The sequence below is a fragment of the Anabrus simplex genome, chromosome 1 (genome assembly GCF_040414725.1).
Source record: "Anabrus simplex isolate iqAnaSimp1 chromosome 1, ASM4041472v1, whole genome shotgun sequence".
In the NCBI taxonomy this organism is placed as follows: Eukaryota; Metazoa; Arthropoda; class Insecta; order Orthoptera; family Tettigoniidae; genus Anabrus; species Anabrus simplex.
In genome coordinates, this window is record NC_090265.1 from 1684897361 (window position 1) to 1684925106 (window position 27746).

At 39.3% G+C, this 27746-nt stretch overlaps 1 protein-coding gene across 4 annotated transcripts in view; it reads right to left on the minus strand.

The window, feature by feature from the left end:
- LOC136881829 (FAM172 family protein homolog CG10038) overlaps positions 1 to 27746 on the minus strand; it is a 160258-nt gene that overhangs the window by 92316 nt on the left and 40196 nt on the right. For all 4 annotated transcript variants that reach the window (XM_067154286.2, XM_067154272.2, XM_067154266.2 and 1 more), the window contains exons 5-7: positions 23671 to 23809; positions 18641 to 18760; positions 15303 to 15422 (exon numbers count right to left, since the gene is read on the minus strand). In XM_067154286.2, coding sequence (XP_067010387.2) covers positions 15303 to 15422; positions 18641 to 18760; positions 23671 to 23809 — 379 coding nt within the window. The remainder of the gene's footprint in view (positions 1 to 15302; positions 15423 to 18640; positions 18761 to 23670; positions 23810 to 27746) is intronic.

Below are 27746 nucleotides of genomic sequence, written 5' to 3' on the forward strand. Positions count from 1 at the left end.
GAAGAAGAAATGCAAAAACAAATGATTTATCAGCATATTAATGTGTACAAATATATTGTGTGGATAGTCATTGGTATCATAAGTTTAATTTTAGGATGTTATTGTTGTAATTGTTGCTGTCTGAAACTAGGGTTTCCAGCAAAACAAAGAGATGGTTTGAAGATGCACGGGCTCATCGCCCTAATATATGTATAAAGCAAACGGTTATTACGAAGGGTGATAAGGTTAAGACTTCAGACGAAGATTTGACTATTTGACTATATTCTAACATCCCAGGCGGATCCGGGAACGCTCGGAGATGTCTGAGGAGATCATGGAATTACACTCCAGGCCTGCTGGGGGACGCCCTAGTACACCTGTGAGATCTATAGAAGCAGTAGAAATAGATACAAGTGTTAATCAGAGTAGAGAACAACCTTCCCCTTCACCACAGGGTCGCCGATCCTTACACACAGGCAACATCAGAGTGTAAATAATGTAGGACAGAAATGGACGCAACGTATGGTTGCATCTATTTCTTCCCTAAAGGGGGAGATGTTGTGTACCGACCTCCCCAGGGACTAGAACCGGCAGACTGCCAGATGGACGGCAGCCGGGGTTCGCAGCTGAGACTCGAACTCAAAGTGTCCAGGGAAACAAACTAGTATTAGAATAATAATCATCGATATGAGACACCTTGTAGTATCAGAGTAATTGTATAATAATTATAGTCAGAATTAACATTTAGAAGGAAGAAGTAACTTTTCAAGAAGTTACATGTAGTGGAGAGCAGCTTGTGAAATACGCTTACGAAGGCTTGTTGACCAGAGCGGAAGCTTGTTTATTTGATGTGGACAAACAGAGTTGGTATGCGGGCCGGACAGCGAGCTAGCAAAGAAACAAAGCCAGTAAAGTTGCACTTTAGAGAAAAACAAGGAAGGATGAGTGAAAAGTAAGACAGAGACAGTAGTGCCCAGACGGCAGCACGTATTGGGATAATTATTGGAGAGTAATTAGTTGAGGGCGCCACCAACAAGGTGAATAGCTAAGTAACGCCCATAAGACCCAACCCCTAGCATCGTGGGAAGGGATCGACCTTTGAGTCCAGGAGCAGAGATATAACCCTAGGCCAAGATGGCGCGGGGCTCTCTCCCAACCAGTGATTCGTACTTTTCAGGACGAGGCTCTTTCGAGCAATAAGACATACATGCCACAGGCCAAAAATTCAGAGTTACACTTGGTCGTAGAGTAGGCGCGTGGAGCAAGTTTGCTCTCTCCTCAGAACGACATATCCAACTTGTAAATACTTGTAAATAGAGTTCTCCAGCATATCTACGAAACCTCTTCAGCCTTCGTGAACATCAATGTGCCAACCACGGATTTTCCCATTCAAAGAGGTGTTAAGCAAGGCGACCCCATATCTCCCAAGCTGTTCTCAGCCGTATTAGAAATGGCCATGTCAAAAATCAACTGGCAAAGCACAGGAATCAAAATCAATGGGAAAAGGCTGAACAATTTAAGGTTTGCAGACGACATTACACTTTTGGCCAACGACATCGATGAACTACAAACTCTAATACATGATCTTGTCTCAGCCTGTCAAAAAGTGGGACTATCCATGAACCTTTCTAAAACCAAAGTAATGCTTAACAAATGGGCCCCAACAGGAAAGCTGCATGTGGGAAACACCACATTACAACAGGTCAATGAATTTGTCTATCTTGGGCAACTTGTAAACATGAAAGGGGACTTAAAACCGAAAATCTTCCGACGTATCAAACTAGGATGGCAAGCCTATGGAAGAAATTCTTCAGTCTTCAAATCCAACATGCCACCCCACCTAAAAAAGATAGTCTTTGACCAGAGTGTTCTCCCCGTACTGACTTACGGTTGTGAAACCTGGACATTGAGCGAGTTTGTTAAGCAAAAACTCAGAACCACCCAAAGATCTATGGAACGGTTCATGCTAGGCTTGACGAAGAAAGACAGGAAGAGAGCAGATTACATCAGGTCAGTCACAAAGGTCAGTGACATTTTAGAAAGGGTATTTACCCTAAAATGGCAGTGGGCAGGCCATGTTGCTCGGAGAACTGATGGTAGGTGGACAAAGCTTGTGCTTGAGTGGTGTCCGAAAGATCATCTCAGACCAAGGGGAAGACCACCGGACAGATGGGATAAAGACATCCGGAAGATTACTGGGATCAATTGGCAGAACATTGCTCAAGACCGTCCCAGATGGAGAGACCTCATGAAAACCTACCTTGCTTCGGACTTAAAGAGGCCACATCGTAAAAAACGATTGAATATGGCTGATAGTGATAGTGATAGTAGATTTAGTCGTCCTAGTTAATAAAGGACAGTGGAAATTATCAATTCTTTCATTTCGTGAGTTGCGGGACAGAGTCACACCTACAATTACCTCCCTACTTTCCGCTCGGCAGACAGGTAATACTTCAACATCCAACTGCCTGGTGACCAACCTACGAGAACGTCTCTCAGGACAGGTAGGTCACGACAGAGGAAATCAGAAACTATTATACAGAGTAATGAAACTGAAAAGAATAAATCAAGAAAAAATCAAGGCATTAGAGAGAGAAGATGGATCCATAGTACATGACGAAAGGGTCTTCAGAAGGTGATGGCAAAGTATTTTGAAAAACTTTACAATGAAGATGATTGTTCGGAGGAAGAAGGAGATAAGACATACATACATACATACATGCATATATACATACAAACATAATCATTATAGACCATTATGCCTTTCAGCGTTCAGTCTGCAAGCCTCTGTGAATTAACTAAACGTCGCCACAATCCTCTATTTGCAACTAGTACTGTGGCCTCATTTAGTTCTATACCTCTTATCTTAAAATCGTTAGAAACTGAAACTAACCATCGTCGTCTCGGTCTCCCTCTACTTCTCTTACCCTCCATAAAAGAGTCCATTATTCTTCTAGGTAACCTATCCTCCTCCATTTGCCTCACATTACCCCACCACCAAAGCCGGTTTATGTGTACAGCTTAATCCAATGAGTTCATTCCTAAATCAGCCTTTATCTTCTCATTCCAAGTAACCTCCTGCCATTGTTCACACCTGTTTGTACCAGCAATCATTCCTGCTACTTTCATGTCTGTTACTTCTAACTTATGAATAAGATATCCTGAGTCCACACAGCTTTTGCTCCCGTAAAGCAAAGTTGGTCTGAAAACAGACCGATGTAAAAAGATAGTTTAGTCTGGGAGCTGACTTCCTTCTTACAGAATATTGTTGATCGCAACTGCGAGCTCACTGCATTAGCTTTACTACACCTTGATTCAACCTCACTTACTATATTACCATTATTACCATCCTGGGAGAACACACAACCTAAATACTTGAAATTATCGACCTGTTCTAGCTTGTACCACCAATCTGACATTCAATTCTGTTGAATTTCTTACCTATTGACATCAACATAGTCTTCAAAGGGCTAATTTTCATACCATACTCACTGCACCTATTTACAAGTTCCAAGATACTAGACTGCAGCCTACCGGGCGAGTTGGCCGTGCGCGTAGAGGCGCTCGGCAGCCCTGAAAATGGTTTTCCGTGGTTTCCCATTTTCACACCCGGCAAATGCTGGGGCTGTACCTTAATTAAGGCCACGGCCGCTTCCTTCCAACTCCCAAGCCTTTCCTATCCCACCGTCGCCATAAGACCTATCTGTGTCGGTGCGACGTAAAGCCCCTAGCAAAAAAAAAAAAAAAAAAAAAAAAAAAAAAAAGACTGCAGCCTTTCAGGACAAACTGCCATTGAGACCAAATCGTCAGCATAGGCCAGACTGCTTACTACATTTCCACCGAACTGAATCCCTCCCTGCCATTTTATACCTTTCAGCAGATGATCCATGTAAACTACGAACAGCAATGATGAAAGATTACAGCCTTGTCTAACCCCTGTACGTAGCCTGAACCAAGACTCATTCTACCATCAATTCTCACTGAAGCCCAATTGTCAACATAAATGCCTTTGATTGATTTTAATAATCTATCTTTAATTCCATAGTCCCCCAGTATGGCAAACATCTTTTCCCTCGGTACCCTGTCATATGCTTTATCTAGATCTATGAAACAAACACAACTGCCTATTCCTCTCATAGCATTTTTCAATTACCTGCCACATACTGAAAATCTGATTCTGACAGCCCCTCTGTGCTCTGAAACCACACTGGTTTTCACCCAACTTCCTCTCAACTAGCGATCACACCCTCCCTTCCAGGATGCCAGTGAATACTTTGCCTGGTATACAAATCAATGAGATACCTCGATAGTTGTTGTAATCCTTCCTGTTCCCTTACTTATTGAAAGGTACAATTACTGCTTTTGTCCAATCTGAAGGTACATTACCAACACTCTATGCTAATTACTCTATGAAGCCATTTCATCCCTGCCTTTCCACTATACTTCACCATTTAAGGTCTAATTTCATCTATTCCTGCTGCTTTATGACAATGGAGTTTATTTACCATCCTTTCAACTTCCTCAAGCAACTTCTTTTTGGATTCAACAACTATTTGTTTCGCTCTGTTTCTTTCATCTACGCAGAATTCCCTCTCTGCCTCGGCCCTTGTTTGGGGCCATTTCTGATAAGCCTTCTTTTTATGTTTACAAGCTGCTCTCACTTCATCATTCCACCAAGATGTTCGCCTTTTCCCATCTTTACACACAGCTGTTCCTAGGTATTCCCATGCTGTTTCTACTACAGCATGCCTGTATGCCACCCATTCTTTTTCTATATCCTGAACAAGCTTACTGTCTAATGTTCGAAACTTCTTACTCATCATATTCATGTACTTCTGTCTAATTTCCTCATCCTGGAGATTTTATATCGTTATTCATTTGCAGACAGATTTCACTTCCTCTATCCTAGGTCTAGAGATACTTAGTTCACTACAGATCAGATAGTGGTCTCTATCATCGAAAAATCCCTAGAAAACTCGTACATTCCTAACAGATTTCCTGAATTCGAAGTCAGTTAAGATATAGCCTATTATGGATCTGGTACCGCTAGCCTTCCATGTGTAGCGGTGAATAGCCTTATGCTAGAAGAATGTATTCGTAACTGCTAAACCCATATTAGCACAGAAGTCCAGCAAACGCTTCCCATTCCCATTAGCTTCCATATTATCTTCCCCATATTTACCAATCACCCTTTCGTATCCTTCAGTTCTATTCCCAACTCTCGCACTGAAATCGCCCATTAGCACTATTCTATCCTTGCTGTTGACCCTGATCACGATGTCACTCAATGCTTCATAAAACTTGTCAACTTCATCCTCATCTGCACCCTCACATGGTGAATACATGGACACAATTCTTGTCTTAATTCTTCCCACTGACAAATCTACCCACATCATTCGCTCATTTACGTGCCTAACAGAAACTATGTTGCGTGCAATGGTATTCCTGATAAACAGCCCTACCCCATACTCTGTCCTTCCTTTTCTAACACCCATTAAGTACACTTTATAATCTCCTATCTCTTCCTCCTTATCTCCCCTTACCCGAATATCACTTATTCCTAGCACATCCAGATGCATCCTCTTTGCTGACTCAGCCAGTTCTACTTCCTTTCTTCCATAAGCCCCATTAATATTGATAGCTCCCCATCGAATTCCATTTCGTTCGCCAAGTTGTTTTCAAGGAGTCCCTCGCTTGTCAAATGGGAGTGGGACTCCATTACTCCCATAAGTCTGAAGCTTGGTTAAAGTGTTCTGAGCTCGGTAAATTCATGAAGGTGGATGATGCCCCACTTACACATAGTCCAAGTGAGGATCTCTCCTCTAACAGGTTATGGACCACTGGTGGATTGTGTAGTCCTAGCCGCGTGAGCACAAGAATGGCCATGGCTCAAATATGCCCGAGATGCCCACTCCCATTCCACAGCAACTTTTATCCCCACTCTAAGGACCACTTACTAGGCCACTCAGCCGTTGCCCATGGTTCACGAACTAGGACGTGACTACAGATCGAGAAAAAGAAGAGAACCCGATAACATGGTAGGAACTTGAAAGGGCAGTGAAAACAATGACCAATGGTAATGCAAGTGGAAAAGACAAATTCAATGCTGATATGCTTAAGGCAGCAGGGAGCATTGGACTACAGTGGCTATACCGAGCCTTCAATGCCATATGGAAGGATGAAAGGATACCTGAAGATTGGCAAAAAGGGAGCATTGTATTACTGTTCAAAAAAGGAAATAGGAAGAAATGTGAAAACTATTGAGATATAACCCTATTATCACATGGACTAAAAATAATGGAGAAAATCATAGACAAGACTGAAGGATGTACTAGAAACACAGTTAGAGGAAGAACAATATGGTTTTAGACCAAATAGATCAACAATAGACTTGATATTTACAGTGCGAACGATAATGGAAAAACATCTCGAAAACAACAAGGAAATCATCTTCGTATATTTTGATTTGGAAAAGGCTTATGATACAGTTAAGAGAAAACATGTTTGGGAATGCCTACTGAAAAGGAATGTATCAAAATCATTAATTAACAAGACAAAAATACTGTATCATAAGAGTAAAAGCAGTGTACAAAAGTGTACCCAAAAGAACAAAAGTAACATTATATAAAAAGTATTTCATACCAATTGTAACATAGGACTAGAAACACTGGTAACGAATAAGAGACAAGGTAAGAAGATCTAAGCAGCAGATCTTGAAATTTTTAAGAACATCGGTTAAAAAGACAAAAAGAGATAGAATTCAAAATATTGAACTCAGAGAAGAGCTAAATGTAGAACCGTTAGTACAGAAGATACAGAAAGCAAGACTAAGATGGTTCGGATATGTAAAAAGAATGGAAAAAGAATGGGTAGCAAGAAGGGAATTGGAAAGATAAGTTAAGGGAAAGAGACCAGTTGGAAGACCAAGAAGAAGGTGGATGGATCAGATCTGGAAAGACATTAGAGAAGCTGGTTTCGATGTGGCGGAAGTAATGGAGCAGGAAAAGTGGAAGGACAAAAAGGAGTGGAAGAGGCTTGTAAACCACACCCAGGCAACTGGAGTGGGACATTGACGATGATGATGATGACGACGACGATATATGGTCTGGAGTGAATATATTTTTGTATCTTTGTGTCCCTTAATATTGGGAGTAATATGAGTGTAAATAATATGCGAATATATCATTCCTAATTTCATGTAGCTGATCGTCTTAATTGACAATAATTACATCTACACTGTTCAAACTTATTTGTTAGATAAAGTCAGGCCATGTTAATCACTCACGGTTCCAACGATAATAAAGACGGGCAGACCTCCACAATTTCAAGGGATTTTTTGTGAATAATTTGTATAACTTTTGTATAATGTTTTGTTTATTGGGAATTTTTTTTTTTTTCATCTTGTGCTTGTGTATTAAAGTTTTTCCACCCCATATCTCTTAATTCTCATTTACGGTAGTATTTTGGTTTCCTGTCCTACTTTAATTTTAGATATTTAATCAGACCCATAGTTGAACTATGCACTTCTCTATCAAGTAACTAGATAGGCGAAGAAGAGGACAGAAGTCAAAGTAAGGTAAGGTACACTACCCTTATTTGTCTGCAGAGAGATTTCACTTTCACTATCCTATTCCTAGAGATATGATGAAAACCTACAACCTGTTTTCCAGTCACTGACCGGGTCAGGGATGTAAATGAATGAAGCAGATATAGGGTATTAGTCCGATGGGGTCGCATATCCCAAAGTGATTTATTAATGAGTGATAGATGCTATGAAATGAGAATGAAGAGTGTTGCTGGAATGAAAGATGACAGGGAAAACCGCAGTACCCGGAGAAAAACCTGTCCCGCCTCCGCTTTGTCCAGCACAAATCTCACATGGAACTACCGGGATTTGAGCCACGAAGCCTCGCCTAGAGATACTTAGACCAAATACAGTAGAACCTCGATTATACGTTCCTGGAAACTACATTTTCCCGTATTATTCGTTCAAATTACGTGGTCCCGCAAGCATCTTAATTAAATCACGTTGTAAAAATCCTGCATTATCTGTTCCTCGAAGAAATGATTTCCCGGATGAACTGTCCATAAATTTCAGTCCCATCAACGCTAAATCCTCGATCATGCGTGTTTTTTTTTTTTTTTTTTTTTTTCCTTCCAAGAAACTGTACCTCACGAAAGGATGGCTATGGCATTCTTACGGATCTTGGTGTTAACGTCCCATCATTGCGGTAATTTGAGGAAGTACTATGCCGTACTTGAAAAGCGATCGCGGTGAACTTGCATAAGGGACCATCTTAGCATCGCATTTGGGTGGTATTGTTTAGAGAATCCTTGGAAATCATAAAGCAGAGAGTGTCCACAACAATAATTGGAAGGAGACAGAGCGCATTTCGACAGCTCTGCTTGAAGATGGAACAAGTTTCGTCAAATGTTCGTACTTGCAAAACGTCTACATTATTGTCCATGGTTACACGTTTACTTTTGTTACTTTTTTCTAGTGTATCGCCTAACTGGGCTTTCAGGCAGGAATCGAAACTGCTCCTTCTTAAGTAACATCAAATTTAGTGTTTTAACATTATCGTATATGATTATGCTATCGAGACCAGAACAGATGTTGTACCTTACATATATAAAGCCATGGGATTGCCTATTACTGTTTTGGTCCTAATATAAGATTGAGAATTCCACGTCTTTGTGTTAAAATGTTACAAAAACTGCAGTCATTTTATTTGCGCATGTTACATTTAAAAACTTTGTATCATTTCGCACTCGTACCGACTTGTACAGGGAGCGCGCTTTTCAGCTGAGTTCAAGGTCGCGAATAACTGTAATTTCGGAAGTGTTAATGATTTTTTTCTCTTTCCAATTTTATTGTGATTAGTGACGGGTAGAATTGAATAGAATGCATTCGAGAACTTGAGGATCAATACTTATATTTGAAACCATATTCTCAAGTTCAACATAACCTTTAAAAGTCGATGTAGGCCTAATTTACGCATGCAGTACAAGATTTCTATAAACTGGCTTCGAACGGTATACCGGTGACCAAACTACAATGGAAGATAAAAATAAAATAAAGGAATTTTGCCATCACATTGGGCGCTTTTGTATCTAATGTGCTTTATTATTTTAGATTAGAGAATTAAAAACTACTTGTGGTCGATTGTTGTTTGGCTTGGCGTTACGGGCATTAGATTTTTTGAAGAGTTTGCATGATCAAAGTTGCTGAACTTAAAACAAGTTTTCAGAGGAAACTGACAAAGTTTCCCCGGTAAAACTGAATATAAAGTTTTGAGATTTTTAAGTTGCATACTGATAATTAAAGTTTGAAGCCGGCCCCATGGTTTAACTTGCCTGCCTCTCACTCGGAGCGCCCAGGTTCGATTTCTGGCCAGGTCAGGCATTTTTACCTGGATATGAGGGTTGGTTCCAGGTTCACTCATTCTACGATTACCTTTAACTGAGGGGCTATTAAATGGTGAGATGGCGATCCCAGCCTAGAGAGCCAGGAATAACAGCCGAGAGGATTCGTCACACTGACCATGCGCACCTCGTAATCTGCAGGCCTTCGGACCGAGCAGCGGTCGCTCGGTAGGCGGAAGGCCCATTGGGGCTGCACTTTGGTTTGGTTTAGGGGTGTCTGTAAGATTATAAGTATACATATTTCACTTTATTGATGTTTACCCAAATTGTTGATGGTTCATTTGTTCCCGAATTTTCCGTTTTCCCGTGTTGTACACTTTTTATTCATGGTCCCTCCAAAAACGGAGAATCGAGGTTCCACTGTAGTGGTTTGTATCATCAAAAAAATCTCTGGAATACCCACATAATCCAAACAGACTTCCTGAATTCAAAGTCGGTTATGATACAATCTATTTAAGGATCTGGTGCCCCTACCCTCCCATGTGTAGCAATGAACAGCTTGAAGAATGTATTCGTAATTGTTAATCCCATACTAGCACAGAAGTCCAGCAAACGCTTCTCATTCCTATTAGCTTATATAACCCCACATTTACCAATCACCCTTTCGTATACTTCAATTCGATTTCCAAGTCTCATGTTGAAATCACCCATTAACACTATCCTACCCTTACTGTTGACCCTGACTACGTTGTCACTCAATTCTTCATAAAACTTGTCAACTTCATCCTCACCCTCACAAGATGAGTACATTGGGACAATTCTCGTCCTCATTCCTCCAACTGCAAAATCTACCCACATCATTCGCCATTTACGTACCTATTACAAGTTGTCCATTTCATGACCGTATCAATGAGTATAATCAAGTTAATATAAAGAACCACCTAATCGATTAGGTGGTTCTTTATATTGACTTCTTGATTTACGTACCTAACAGAAACTATGTTGCATGCAACAGTATTCCTGACGAACAGTCCTACCCCACATTCTTCCCTTCCCCTTTTAACACCCATACAGTACACTTGTTCACTTTATAATTTCTCTCTTCCTCATTATCTCCCCTTAACCGAATATCATTAACTCTTCTTCCATAAGCCCCATTAATATTGATAATGCCCCATCGAATTGTTAAGGAGAGTGAAAATAGATACATATACTTTTAAAACTGATAAGGTATTGTGAGAACCCACTATATTGTAACAGAGAAATAGAGACATTAATAAGGACGTGCAGATTAGAAAGAAATAGGAATTGTTGTAGGAGTAAGAAGAAATTGAAGGAGCTTACTAGAAAATTGAATTTAGTGAAGAAGTCACCTAAGGATAACATGATGACAAACATAATTAGTAGCCATATGAATTTTAGGGAGCAATGGAAGGATACATAGAGATACTTTAAGGCAGAAACAGGTTCTGGAAGGATGTTCGGGGATCATTAATGAACAAGGGGAGTGTATAAGCTAGGACTTACAGAAGGCAGAAGTATTCAGTCAGCAGTATGTGAAGGTAACAGATAAAGAAGGCGATTAATACTGGTGAATTACTGAAATTTACATATGCTAATAAAGGCATTTACAAAAAGATACGAAAGTTAAAAACTAGAAAAGCTGCTGGAATTGATAAGATAGATTGATAATATATTAAAGGCTATGGGCTGGGATATAGTGGCATATCAGAAATACTTATTGGACTGCTGTTTGCATGAAGTAGCAATACCAAATGAATGGAAACTTGCAATAGTAGCCCCAGAGTACATGGGAAAGGGTGACAAGCAATGCAGATATATGCAGGCCAGTCAGCGTGACATGTGGTTTTTGTAAGCTCTGGGAAAGTATTCATTCTGATTATATTAGACACATTTGTGAAATTAATAACTGGTATGATAGAAGGCAGTCCGGGTTTAGGAAAGGTTATTCCAGTGAAGCTTAACTTGTAGGATTCCAGAAAGATATACAAAGAGAGATGTCCAACAAGGAAGTGCCCAGTCACCACTCTTGTTCACAATAGTAATGGAAAAGATCATATTGTCTATCAAGAAAATAGACAGGAGACCAAATTCCCCAGTATCTGCTGATGATGTGCTCTTATAGGGAGAAACAGAAGCATATACTGTACCAGGCCATTTGGTCTCCTGTCTATTTTCTTGATAGACTTTATGATCTTTTCCATTACTATTATGAACAAGAGTGGTAATAGGGCACTTCCTTGTTGGACACCTCTCCTTGTCTCAAACCATTTTGTTGTAGTACGGATGTAAAGGAGAGGGCATATAAGTCTCTGGTAAGACCCCAACTAGAGTATGGTTCCAGTGTATGGGACCCTCACCAGGATTACCTGATTCAAGAACTGGAAAAAATCCAAAGAAAAGCAGCTCGATTTGTTCTGGGTGATTTCCGACAAAAGAGTAGCGTTACAAAAATGTTGCCAAGTTTGGGTTGGGAAGAACTGAGAGAAAGAAGAAGAGCTGCTCGACTAAGTGATATGTTCCGAGCTGTCAGCGGAGAAATGGCGTGGAATTACATTAGTAGATGAATAAGTTTGAGTGGCGTTTATAAAAGTAGGAAAGATCAAAATCAAAAATCAAATCAAAATCTCTTTATTTGCAAATGAGGTGTCTACCTCGGTGGCAAATGGTACACTAAAATACATTATTGTCAAGCACTAAATATTAAATTAATACGAGAAGAAAATTTTCCTATAATCACAATATGAAGATAAAGTTGGAATTCAAGAGGACAAACTGCGGCAAATATTCATTTATAGGAAGGGGAGTTAGGGATTGGAATAACTTACCAAGGGAGACGTTCAATAAATTTCCAATTTCTTTGAAATCATTTAGGAAAAGGCTAGGAAAGCAACAGATAGGGAATCTGCCACCTGGGCGACTGCCCTAAATGCAGATCAGTATTGATTGATTGATTTTGAAGAGATGGTGGGCATCTGTACATAACATCTGGGAAACTGGAATAGGAAAGTGTTGATGATGATGAATAAGGATGTAAAGGAGAGAGCGCGTAAGTCTCTGGTAAGACTGCAGTTAGAGAATGGTTCCAGTGTACGTGACCCAGTTTAGGACTATTTGATATGAGAACTGGAAAAGATCCGAAGGAAAGCAGCACAATTTGTTCTGGGTGATTTCTGACAAAGAAGTAGTGTTACGAAAATGTTGCAAACTTTGGGTTGGGAAGACTTGGGAGTAAGGAGACAAGATGCTTGATAATGTGGTATGTTTTGAACTGTCAGTGGAGAGATGGCGTGGAATGAAATTAGTAGACAAATAGGCTTAAGCGGAGGGTTTGAAACTAGGAGAGATAATATGAAGATAAAGTTGGAATTCAAGAGGACAAATTGGGGAATATACTCATTTATAAGATGAGGAGTAAGGGATTGGAATAAATTAACAAGGGAGATATTCAATAAATTTCCAAGGTCTTTGAAAACATTTAAGAAAAATTACGTAAACAATTGATGGGAATCTGCTAGCTGGGCGATAGCCGTAGATGCAGATTATTGACATTTGATTGACTGACTGATAGTTGATTGACCATGTAGACTACCTCAGAGGCACGGAATGACACTTGGCTGAAGGAATGGACTGAGAGAAAAAAATTACTATATTTCTCCGAATCCAAGACTACGTTTTTTCTTCAGAATGTCATGTTAAAAATCAAGGGTCGTCATGCATTCACAACCTAACAGTAATGAACACAATTGGCAGCTACCACAGTAACCATGTTGCTTCTCTTTATGCTCCTCATGCACGCAAAACACTTTTATCATCATTACCCGTGTCTTTATTATATATCGCTAGCTGCAGCAGCTGGTTGTGTAGTGCCTCTGTGTAACATCACTGGTTCTTGGAAAATAGTAAAGAGAAAATGACATTTTACTAGCCTCTACAAAAACGTTTCTCAAATACGCAGAATGACATCAAAACATTACTCTCTTGAGTTAATTGCAGGGTCAACCACAGTGTATTTCCAAGCCCCACCTACGCAGGAAATGTCGTTCGAATTTAAATTGCAAGGATGAGACCCCTCGAATTCTTAGAAAGTCCACAGCTACTCAGTGGCAGAGTTATGACGCGTCTACTGTACATTACACTTCGTAAAAGCAACAGTTTTATAGACTGCAGGAATATTTTCGTGACGGATTGTCGTATTGTAGAGACACGTGGAACAGGTATTGCTAGCAAATTTTCAATGGTTTCTCCTTTATATTGTGATGCCAGTTTTAAGTTAATGGTTATTAAACACGCAAAAATGAAGAATAATTGTACAGCTGCAAGAAAGGACGGCATAACTGATGATGGTGGTGATGATGCTTGTTGTTTAAAGGGGCCTAACATCTAGGTCATCGACTCAACGGCTTAATTAAAGCCAATGTTCAATATTAGTGTGAAAACAAATATAGCTTAAAAATGCATACTGTACCAAAAAAAATGCATTTAGTGGCATGCAACAAGGACACTTTACATTAGTCTAACATGAAATTGTGAAGTATGTGCGCAAAAAAAATGCAAGAGCAAATGGCCATAAGGTGGTGCACAGAACTCAATTTTCAACGTCTACATCTTTGTTACACATTACTAGCTGCTGAAGCCGACTGAAGCTGGCAAGGGAGACTTGTGTCTAGTGACATCTGGTTGTACCTTACGCTTAATAAAAGTAACAGTTTTATACACAACAGGAATATTTTCCTGATGGATCGTCGTATTTTAGGGTCACGTGGAACAGGTATTGCCAACAAATTTTTAATGGGCTCTTCTCGATATTATGGTGACAATTTTAAGTCTGAACATGCGGAAATAAAGAATAATTGTGCAGTCGCAAGAAAATATGGCATAACTAAAACCAATGTTTGGTGTTGGCGTGAAAACAGAGATATTCAGTGGCCTGCAACAAGGACATTTTAAAGAAGTCGAACAGGAAATTGTGAGGTATCTGCGTGAAAAACACAAGGTCGGAATGGCCATAACACGAGATGCAATACAAATGCAGACTCGCGAAGTGGAATTCTCTGATCTTTCAAAGGCAGTATCAGATACCTCTAATGAAAATGATTAAGTAGGTATGATTTATATCAATACTTAAGTGTGTTAATTTTTTCTCAAATTAAACTTGAAAGTTATTATAAATACAATTATGATTTCATGAAGTACTTTTTAAGCATGATTTTATCTTTTATGAAGGAAAAAGTGGGGGTTGTCTTTCATTCAGCGTCGTTTTGGATTCGTAGAAATACGGTAACAAAGAAATGCAGTAGTCTTCTTCGTAAGAAATACCATTGTAATATGGCGACAGAAAAAGTGAAGAGTCCAAACTTTGTGATTTCCAAGCTATTATTTGCAAAAAAGTTGACCATTTTGACTTCCTTGTGGTTACCATCCTGTTGTCCGACTCGTTGGCTGAATGGTCAGCGTACTGGCCTTCGGTTCAGAGGGTCCTGGGTTCGATTCCCGGCCGGGTCGGGGATTTTAACCCTAATTGGTTAATTCCAATGGCCCAGGGACTGGGTGTTTGTGATGTCCCCAACATCCCTGCAACTCACACACCACACATAACACTATCCTCCAACACAATAACACGCAGTTACCTATACATGGCAGATGCCGCCCACCCTCATCGGAGGGTCTGCCTTACAAGGGCTGCAATTGGCCAGTAATAGCCACACAAAATTATTAACCATCCTGTTTTGTTTCATTTCAAAAAACACAAATTTCAAATTAACATTTGTAATGCCTAGAAGCTGTTTACTGAACATTATACGTAATTTAAAACACTGGTTTTATTGTAAACGTGGGTGCTAGTTATCACTGATACTCTGTGGAATATCTTGCAGATCAGTAGTCTACTATGCAGTACAATGAATAGGAAGAATGCAAGTTTGTCCTAATCTTACCTTGAGAAGATATTTCTCTGTCCTCCCCGACAAATTGTGAGCAGAAAGCGAGTGGTGGGCAGAATCTGTCATGGCAATGGCAAATACTCTCCGGTTGAAATCGGAGAAGAATGTCTGCGCCTGTAAAGGAAAAGATATGTATCAGGGAGTATAGAAAGAGGAATGACATGCATAAAGATAAAATCTACTGTACACTTAGTTTTATGAAAAACCAAGAAGAAATACGTCATAAAGGACAAGGAGAAAGAAATAAGGTTGTGTATTAATTATCCACACGACTGCTGCTGGTTTTATGAAATGCTAACATACCGAAATTTTGTCCCAATACAGGATTCTTTAAAAGGTCAATTAATCTACTGACAATGGCCACTTATACTACTACAGTACTTCTCTTCCTTAACTGCAAGGTTGATAGGTTACACGCATGTCAGCCAAGTGTTTCCTTTCTATGGCCAGCAGCTTCAAATACCACTCACATTTAAGCAATCTTAAATGCCAATCAAGTTTGCAAGATTAACACAAACAAATCTGACTACAGAAGTGACAAGTAACTAAGAAGGAAACTTTTTACGCAGTTAGTTAGTGAGATAAGAAGTCACTCTGAAAAAATAACAGTAGAAAAGTTGATTGAATGTTTTTCTTCAACTTAGCGTTTTCCCCCACAGGTGCAGGTTATGCTCTTTAGATCGACGAACGTCATTTTAAGCAATCAGTTGCCAAGCTTGGTGACAGCTGAGCAATCTTCATGTCTGCAGCCAAGGTGTCTCGGCACTGTCTTGACCTTCCACATGGGTGCTTAACAACAACGGTGAAGATGAATGCATCACGAACGACTGCACCATTTGCTGCTCTCAGAATATGGCAGTACAATCTCAGACACCTTTCTCACATTTTTTTCTTGATTCAGAACAACTCCCACCCTGTGCTGGATCGTGCCGTTGGTTATGTGACCGAGGAGTGAAACTCCCAGAGACAAACGTTGTATGTGCATCTCCATGGAATGCAGAAAAGACAAACAAAACATTCTGCAGTTTCACTTCTTCACAGGTTACTGCCATATCTGGTCAACATGGAAACCATGGTTGCCAACCCACGCTCCAAAGCTCAGAGCCCATGGTTCCCCTTTCAGTCGTCTCTTACGACAGGCAGGGGATACCATGGATTTATTTTACCACTCCCACCCAGAGAGGAGATCTGGGTAACTCGTGCCCTGAGAGATGTGTGGGGTCGCCAAGGTGATGCCTGTTTATGGTATTTTTCCTTCATTCCTTCTCCTCATGTGTCCATACCACTGTAGGTATTAACATAATTTTTCTATTCTATGCCATATGGAGCTGGTCCTGCAGTCTAGGGATACGAAGCCCACCTCTCACTGGAGGACTTGCATTCAATTCCCAGCAAGGTGAGGGATTTTTTCCCCTTGATATGAAGGCTGGTTCGAGGTCCGCTTAGTCTACGTGAGAAAAGGATATCCGACACTGAGATAGCGGCCAAGAGGAATTGTCGCCCTGACTATGAGTCAGCTTGTAATCTATAACTCTCAGGTTCTTCAACCTACCAAAATTAATTTTGAATAAATAAATTTATAAGCTACCTGGAAAAGAAGGTAAGAGAATTTTACCTGAAATAGAAAAACTTAAAATAGAATTCTATTTTAAGAAACACCATCTTGCATTATTATCACCCTATGGGTTTCTCCACATGCTTTCTTTTCATTTTTCAGCTCTGTTCTATTCTATCCTGGGTGTCTTTCTTTGCACTTTTTTTTTTCTTTTCCTATTTATTTCTGCTCATCTGGTGACCTATGTGACACACACACACACACACACACACACACACACACACACACACACACACACACACACACACACACACACACACACACACACACACACACACACACACACACACACACACACACACACACACACACACACACACACACACACACACACACACACACACACACACACACACACACACACACACACACACACACACACACACACACACACACACACACACACACACACACACACACACACACACACACACACACACACAAAAATGGTGTTGTCAGCTCCCATTTGCAATGCTAGCACTGTGCCAGCATACAGCGAGCCATCTGGTGACGAATGACGTACCACTTACATCGACCAACAGTAAAGCTTCTTAAATTCGACCCTCATTATTGTAGAAGTCTTCCTCATGAACAGTCAAATTTTCTTCTGAAGATGCAGAGCAAAGTTCTCTGCAAAACTTAAAGAGTTTCACCTTATTTTCTTGACAAAGCATAAGCCCGAAAGCATATATCATGTCTACAAGTACAGGCCATGAAAGCATCAATGTTAATTAAAATTCATCAACAGAGTAGCACTAACTAACCATGAATACTGTCTTGACATTAACACAAAGAAAACCAAAGTTATGGTCAAAAACAAAAACTTTACCTGTAAATGTCATCTTATAATCAATCAGAAACCTGTTGAACAAGACCGGAAATACATATACTGTATCTCGGTACCATCGTTAACAATCAATAGGATAATCTGGATGAAGTTAAGTCCCACATTGGAAAAGCCAGGACTGTGTTCAACAAAATGGGAAAACTTTTAAAAAGACATGAGTCAACATTAACCTAAAAATTGAGACTTCCTTGCTGCCATGTGTTTTCTGTTCTCTATTACAGTGTTGAAACTTAGAATATGAAAAAGTCGCTCAATAAAAAGTTGAGGCCTTTGAAGATGATAAGAGCGTCATGGACAGATCATGTTACAAATGCACAAATCCTTCCAAGGATGAGAAGGAATAAGGAAGCACTGACCGCTGTAAAAACGAGAAAGCTTCAATACCTCTGTCACATCATGAGAAACAGAAGCAGATACCATCCACTGCAAGAAATTCTGCATGCAAAGATAACTGGAATAGCTAAAAAACTCAGTCTGGATTATCAATACATTGGCACAGTAATTCCAAGCAGCTCACAATAGGGTAAGTACAACCAAGATGGTTACCAACAGCCAGAACGAATAGGGACTAGAAAAAATGATGTTACGCTGGTCTCTTGAAGTTTCTCTTCAAACCGCACATTACGTATAACTGTGTAAAACTGTGCTCATTGATCCAATGAGGAAAGACCACAATTGTGGGAAAATGTCAAGGCAAGTGCTGTCTTAAGACCAATTTTCACAGATGAATCACTGAATGAAGACAAAATACATATGAACTTTTAAAATAATTTCAAAATTGAATGATTTTGACTAGATGTTTTTCAATTAAACTTAATGCATTATACAATCAACAATAATTACTGAAAAGAAGAACTTATGGGAACTTACCGCATTTAATATGACAACTCCTCCGTAGCTATGAGCCACAATGGCAATGTAGCGGGCTCTGGCAGTTTTAATGTAGTTTTTCCACACATAAGTGAAATGTTCTATTGGAGTCTGACTATGCTGTATTTAAAAAAAAACAAAAAAAAAAAAACAAGAATTAGTCTTTCTTGTAACATGCTTTGTTAAGTAAAGGCATGGAGTATGATGTACATACATACATACATACATACATACATAATACAAATTATTGAACACTTTACAATCTATGTATGTCTACCCCTTAGTCCTGTTTCTTGATACAAGGTCAGAAATGAGGTCAGATGAATTTATATGGCATGTTTTTACGGCTGGAACTTATGAAGATGAAATGGAATTGGGTAAGGAGATGGAAGGAAGCGGCTGTCGTCTGTGAATAGGAGCTGTCCGAACATTTACCTCTAAGTAAAAATGGGAATCCACAGAAAATCATTATCAGGACAGCCGAGGGTGTGGTTTGAACTCACGTGTCTCCCAAATGCAGAGCCTGGTTCCATAGATGTAGCGCATTGACATGCACGGCCCTTCCGCTTGGTGAGCACTATGCAGTCTATACCAGCACATTTTATAAAATATTTAAACCATAACTGGCTTTCAGAATCTTCGTTCTATCCTCAGTGGACATACTAAAATTATTTTTTAAAATCTGCTATTCCGGATAACCACAAGGATTCCGAAGAATTAAGAGGAAGTCCAATGCCAGGTAAACTATTCACAACGATATTCAGGAGTGACTGGACAGATGTTTCATCCTTTGCTACCAAAACATTATCATCAGTAAAAGCCAAAGCTGAATTGTTGTTAATTTCAGATGCCAGTTGGTATCCAAATACAGTACGATCTCAATAATCCGGCAGTTGGTTAGTCCGGCATGTTTGGTAACCTGGCACTCTCGGGAAACACGTATCATATTGTCTTCCCTCCCTCCTCCCTTCACTATCTACTCATTCTGTCTGGCCAATGCACCCTTGCTTTCAATTCTGAAAACGTGGTTGATCAATCTGAAGATGATAACTCTTCTTTACAATTGACTTCCCAATTTTTGCAAGAGTTTTCTAACAAATGTGAAGTGGATGTTACCCTGAGAAACGAGGATATCACTGACTGGCATCAAGGGACAAGCAAGGAAAATTTTCAGTCCCTGTCTGACGAAGAAATCCTCGGTCAAATTCGATCCCTGGACGACGAATCTAATGATGACTTGGAGGTTTCGACTCGGCGAACTGTGACCAATAGCAATGCACTGAATGCTGTCAATGTCTGCACTCAATGGGCAGAAGAAAATGGCATTGGAAGTGATGATGTCCTGGTGCTTAAACAATTACAAGAGTGCGTTTTTGATAAAATGTATAAAACAAAGAAACAAAAGAAATCAATCAATGATTATTTTTCATAGCCAAAACCTGTGTAAGTATTATTTTTTCCAGAAATAGAAATGTACTGTACTTTTCTGTAATTTTTTCTTTAAAACTCCTGATAATCCGGAATTTTTCGATAATCCGGCGGTTGCCCGGTCCCATATATGTCAGATTATCCAGATTGTACTGTACTTCACTAACTTCATCATCTGTCAGTTCTTTGATGGTATCATCAATACTCAGATTAAATGATGCAGGGGAGATGGGAGATCCCTGAGAAACACCTTTCTCAAACTCTCTTCTTGCTGTTTTGTTTATGCCACACACTACCTGGATATCATTCCCTGAAACAAGGTCAATCACCCAGTCTCTCAAGTTGTTAAGCACATTTTTATGATGAAGACATCTTCCGAGATGTACATGACCTACGACATCATAAGCCTTTGAAAGATCAAGGAATATAACACAGGAGTTTAGTCCTTTAGTTTTTGCACTCCAGAGGCAGCCATTAATAACTGAAGTACAGTATTTACATGGGTATTAGGAAGTATGATAAAACCTTTCAAACAATAGGGCCTACACGTAACTGACCATTAATGGCCTTTTCAATAATATGTCTGATTACTGAAAATATGGAAATGGAACCTCCATGGCTCAGGCGGCAGCACAGCGGCCTCTCACCGCTGGGTTCTGTGGTTCAAATCCCTGTCACTCCATGTGAGATTTGTGCTGGACAAAGTGGAGGCGGGAAAGGTTTTTCTCTGAGTACTCCAGTTTTCCCTGTTATAATTCATTCCAGCAACACTCTCCAATATCATTTCATTTCATCTGTCATTGCCTCAGAGGAGTGCGACAGGCTTCGGCAGCTGGCACAATTCCTATTTTCGCAGATAGATGGGGGCTTCATTCATTTCATTCCTGACCTGGTCGAATGACAGGAAACAGGCTGTGGATTTTCATTTCATTGAAAATATGGATATACGTCTCCAGTTAGATATATCTTCATCACGCCCTACCTTGTGAATAAGTATTGTCCTGGCTGTTTTGAATACTTCTGGTCATTTTTAAAATTTAAGCATGGCATTTTCCAAGAGGCACAATACTCATGTTGGTTTCAACTCCTTCAGAGCTCTAACAATAACACCATCTGGACTGGCTGCAGTATCAGATCTTACTCCGACAAGAACTGTATTTATTTTTGAGTCTAATCTCAATATCCTCTATGGTACATATTGGATCCAAAGACTGGAGGTTTGTTAATGGATTTTTGTTTACAAATACATTGTGAGAATACTAAAAAACTGAAATTTTACACTCCTCAACAGTTCGGAGTTTCTTAACATTATGAACTTTACGCCTATGATTAAAATAATGATACTGTGCTAGTTCGTATTGGTATCTTTCCCTTCTTCCCTATACCACTTTGTCAATTACACAGGGTTTCTTGACTCTGATAATGCTGTAGTACTGAGTCGACACTGGAAGGTATAGAAACCTTCTTAAAAAAATGCACGGCATACAGTGAATGGTGTAGCTAACATATTCTGCGGTCATGAACTCTGTTGAACATGCATGTCGTGAACTTAAGACAGCAACTAACCACCATCCTAATCCTCATGGTAACATTCATAAGCTGACGGAAGCTGCCAGCGAGAGTGGTATGATTTGCCCCAAAACTAGTTGAATTCTTTGGTGCTGAACATGCCTCATCATGTTCAAGCATGCCTTATAGCCCAAGATGTCTACACACAGCATTGGTCTGTAACACAATGAATGATAATCTTGTGTGCAAAATCCCATTTTACCAACCTTGTGCTTTAGTTGCATTTCTGTTGCTCTTGCATAGCTGAGATGATGTTTTCTAAGTACATACAGGATGATGCACAAAATGTCATACATTGAAAACTGTTTATAAAATATGCAAATCTGTACTCAGAACCAAATCCATTTGTGAACAGAAACCTTGTTTCATGCATGAATCAACAAATGGCAGCACGTCATGCACGCATACTGGCTTCCAGTTATACAGCATGGTGGATAAAGGGAGGTTGACATGTGAGTAGAAGGTGAAAACAAATGTTGTTTTATGTGGAAACAAAGAGTATAGCTCGGACTCGGGAAAGTTTTTGTGTTCATTTCGGTACCCGGTGGGTTCCCTGTTGACAGACTGTGTATAGACTGGCCAGCAAATTTGAAACCAAAGGAAATATTACGGAGAGAAAAGGGCCCCATCTCAAGTAGGCCCGCTCACCAGAGAGTAGCTGTGGCTCAGAGCCCCCCAAATCCACCAGAACTGCCTGTGTTCAGCTGGGCATCTCTCACTGGTCAATTCAGAGAATACTGCAGACTGAGCTTGATCTTTTTTACACACAAAATTATGACAGCTCATAAACTAACAGCGAGTACAGTTTGCTGCATCGACTATTGCAGAAGGTGATCCCGTACTGCACAACACATGGTTCAGTGATGAGGCAAACATTTTTTCAAAGGTCCCGTGAACAAACAAACAGAACAGAATGTCAGATTTTGGGTGGGAAAAAAAAAAAGCCTGATATTGTGCACAAGATTGAAAGTCTTGGTGTGAAAGTGCATGTATGTGGGCTGTAATCTCCAGTCATGGAATTACTAGGCCAATCTTTTTTTCAATGACACAGACAATAATGTACATTACATGAACTTGTTGCAAAACAGTTTCCTTCCACAACATTTTGCAACAAGACTACCACTAGAAATACAATTGTTCATGCAAGATGGAGCTTGTCCGCACACAGCAAATGTTGTTCTGGACTTCCTGCATGAACATTTCAGGCCCTGTGTGATGTTCCATCGATATCCCAAACCACATCTTAAACCCTGCGACTTCTCCCTGTGGGATATTTGAAGGAGATAATCTACCAACACAAACCAGAAAATGTTCTGCAATCGCAAGCGGCCATTCTGACTTCTTTCCAAGTGTTGAGTAAGAACATGCATCGTAGAGTTGTTACAAACATACAGGTTCGTCTTGAAGCTTTTGTACTGTATGCTGAGAAGGTGAGCATATTGAACATGTCCTGTACATTGAATAATCATGTACATTTCAGAGAGTGTGTAAAAAAACCAAAAAAAAAAAAAAAAAAACACACACACACACACACACACACACACACACACACACACACACACACACACACACACACACACACACACACACACACACACACACACACACACACACACACACACACACACACACACACACACACACACACACACACACACACACACACACACACACACACACACACACACACACACACACACACACACACACACACACACACACACACACACACACACACACACACACACACACACACACACACACACACACACACACACACACACACACACACACACACACACACACACACACACACACACACACACACACACACACACCAAAATAAAAAGTACACTAAACTACAATGTGCACTTTTTTTTCTTAGCACTGTACTTCGCTCCTGTCAACTTTTTTATTGGAGTATCTATGAAGGTAGACTTGATCATTATCCACAAAGCCAGATATAAAACCAAAGTATTAGCTTAAAAAAAAATGTACAGATGGAAAGACAATTTTATGTAAGTAGTACTTACCGGTATAGTAAATATTCTTCCCTCAAAGTCCCGCTCACCCTCATTAGGATTTAGTACCATCACAGAATATCCATGTTCTCTGGCTTTATTGATGTAAGGGATCTGAGAACCAGTCTCCAGGCCTTCATTGATGATTAAACTAGAATGAGAAGAAGTTATCTTTTATTACAGGAATTTCAAAAACAGAGATGTTGGCAAAACCATATACACAGCAGTTTAGTTAGTCTGGAACACAATGGAACGCCACTACTGAAAAAAAAAAAAATAAAATAAAAAAAAAAATCTCAGAATAATGTCGTTTCACCTCCAAAAACGGCTATGTGACAATGCTGTTGCAGCAATACTGACCCGCAGCATACACATCATTAAGAATGAGTTTTCTTTAGTACATCTCACATGATATTGACCTTAGATGACAAAACCTTTCTGGCCAAAGTTCTAAGCTGAAATATTTCACATAGCTGTTTGCATTATTATTATTATTATTATTATTATTATTATTATTATTATTATTATTATTATTATGCTTTGTAAAAAATTCACAATAAGCAATAAAGTAATAATTTTAAAAAAAGAAGACTTGTGGAAAATGTATTCAGAGCATCCCATTATGTTCAAATTCCAGTAAGAAATATGACAGAAAGACAAAAATCATAACTGCCTTAATTTATTTTGGATACTCACTATGATGATGAAAGTGTTGGCAGCCATTGTGATTTCTTTCACATTCCTGGCAAGAGGAAATATATATACTTTTAAAATGTACCATAGAGCAACAGAAATTCCAGTGGACTTGATGCCTTTTATCACAACTGTTCAAAAAACTTCTATCTGAACAGCACATGAAAGAGCTTTGTGCACATTGAACGAGATCTATACCATAAAGCTGCTGACTGCAAGATACTTTTTTACTAGTGGTTTAATGTTGCACTAACACATCAAAGGTTTTTGAGACCTAAGGATGGAAAAGAGCTAGTATTGGGAAAGTATTAGCCATGGATTTAATTAAGGTAAAGCCCAGCCTTTGCCTAGTGTGAAAATGGGAAACCACAGAAAAGCATCTTCAGGACTGCTGACGATGGGATTCAAACCCACCATTTCCTGAAAGCAAGCTCACAGCTACATGAGTAACTGCACAGCCAACTCGCTTGGTCAAAAAAATCATTTTTAGCCTCACTTAGTGGTTGACAGCCACATAATGCCAACTCGCTTGGTGACTGCGAAATTAAGCAGCGTTGGACCTTCAGTGCATTATTGGTTTAATCTTCACCCATATTTTATGACATGGCTGCAAAAGTTGAAACATTCAGTCAAACAGTCATCAATCAATCAATCATCAGTGATCTGCAGATTCCCTATCACTTGTTTACCTCATCTTTACATTTATTTATAATTGTTTACGCAGATTTTTCTTAATTTTTTTCAAGGAACTTGGAAATTTATCAAACATTCCCCTTGATAATTTATTTCAATCCCTTACTCCTCGTCCTGTAAATAAATACTTGCCCCATTCTGTCCTTTTGAATTCTAACTTTATCTTCATCTTATGATCTTTCCTACTTATAAAAACTCCACTCAAGCTTATTCTTCTACTTAAAATGTCACTCCACGCCAACTCACCACTGACAGCTCGAAACATATAGTCTAGTATCTCGTCTCCTTATTCCCAAAGTCTTCCCAGCCCAAAGTTTGCAACATTTTAGTAACACTACTCCTTTATTGGAAATCACCCTGAACAAATTGTGCTGCTTTCCTATGAAGGAAGCTATAATAATACCAATTTATAAAGGAAAGGGTGATAAAAGGAAACAGAGAACTACAGACCAATCAGCCTGACCAGTATAGTTTGTAAAATACTGGAGAGTTTAATATCGAAGTACATCAGAGGGATATGTGATGATAAAAATTGGTTCATGACGAGCCAGTACGGATTTAGAAAGAAATTTTCTTGTGAGGCACAACTGGTGGGATTTCAGCAAGACATATCAGATCAGTTGGATTCAGGAGGTCAGTTAGATTGCATAGCCATAGATCTTTCCAAAGCCTTTGATAGAGTGGAACATGGAATATTATTAAAGAAATTGGAGGGAATAGGATTGGACGTAAGGGTTACACGTTGGATAAAAACATTTCTAAATTCAAGGGTTCAGAAAGTCAAAGTAGGAAATAATGTATCTCAGGAAGAGAAAGTTTGGAAGGGAATTGCACAGGGTAGTATAATCGGTCCGTTACTTTTCTTAATATACGCAAATGATTTAGGGAACAATATAACATCAAAAATAAGATTGTATGCAGATGACATAATTGTTTATAGGGAAATAAACAACATTGAGGATTGTTCAGAATTACAAAGGGACCTTGAAAGTATCCAACAATGGGTTGAAGAAAATAATATGAAGGTTAATGGAGGCAAATCAACTGTTACAACTTTTACAAACAGGAGCTTTAAAACTGAATTTGAATATACTTTGGATGAGGTAGTTATCCCAAAAGATGGCAAGTGCAAATACTTAGGTGTGAGATTTGAAAGTAATTTGCACTGGAAGGGTCATATTGATGACATTGTTGGGAAGGCATACAGATCATTACATGTCATAATGAGGCTACTTAAAGGATGCAACAAAGAATTAAAAGAAAAAAGTTACTTGAGTATGGTTCGTCCATTATTGGAATATGCAAACAGTGTTTGGGATCCTCACCAAGAATACCTAATAAAAGAAATAGATAGTGTGCAGAGGAAAGCAGCAAGATTTGTAACAGGGGATTTCAGGAGAAAGAGTAGTGTATCAGAAATGTTAAAGGAACTTGGGTGGGAAACTTTAAGTAAGAGAAGGGAGAAAACTAGACTTATAGGATTATATAAAGCCTATACAGGAGAAGAAGCATGGGGAGATATCCATGAGAGGCTTCAGTTGGAAAATAATTATATTGGCAGGACTGACCACAAATATAAAATTAGAAGAAATTTTAGCAGAAGCGATTGGGGTAAATTTTCATTCATTGGGAAGGGTGTGAAGGAGTGGAACAGTTTATCAGGGGTAGTGTTTGATCCTTTTCCAAAATCTGTACAGATATTCAAGAAGAGAATAAACAGCAACAGAGAAAATAAATGAAGTGTTAGAGGGCATTCGACCAGTGCAGGTTATTGTAAATAAAAAAAATGTGTGTGAATAAATTAATTCCATCCCCTGGTCTAAGGAGTTTGGACAGCCAAAGTAGGGGACTGCCTGTAGGGGTGAAGTACAGTGGGGACTTCGAGGGCCCTGGGACCGCTGCGGTAGCTGTGAAGGCCCTTCAGGAACTCTGAAAAGTGGTGGCAAAAGGGGCTCTGGTTAAGACGCAGCAGGTCGTTATGCTACTTAGGATCCAGAACGGGTAAAAAAAAAAAAAGTAAATAAATAAATGTGATGTAAATATTAATGTTATACCAGTTGTATAGTATCATTTGAAGTCATTCCACATACTGTATATCAGTTGACTATATTTGTAAGTAGTACAGGAGATATTATAAGTAGAATTTTGTAAACAATATAAATTTATTAAGGATGAGCTGTGTGTTTAATAGAAAACATTGTTAGCGTAAATTGTATAATATTGTATTATAGGAAAAATTTTCTTCTCTTGTTAATTTAATATTTAGTGCTTGACAATAATGTATTTTAGTGTACCATTTGCCACCGAGGTAGACACCTCATTTGCAAATAAAGAGATTTTGATTTGATTTTGATTAATTTCTGACGTCATGAAGACATACGGTTAATACACGAAATAAAGTTTGAGTATTCCGTAGACGTGCCTACATTAAATATCGGGACTGTACCAATTGCTGTTATGGAACTTTGTACGTGACAGTACTAGAACAAGCTGCATTTCTTTCTACCTGCAAAACAGTTGAGGCTAGCTGTTGTAACAAAAATACCTAACTCACAAAACCCCCGCCCCAAGGCCGCATACCTAGCCAGTCAATCACACTCAGCTATCCCTCTCACTCTTCCGTTTTTATCAATATGCTTATCACTCACGTGAACTGGGAGTGTTTCCCTGCCCAGGCAATCAAGTGATCATGGTATTAGGTT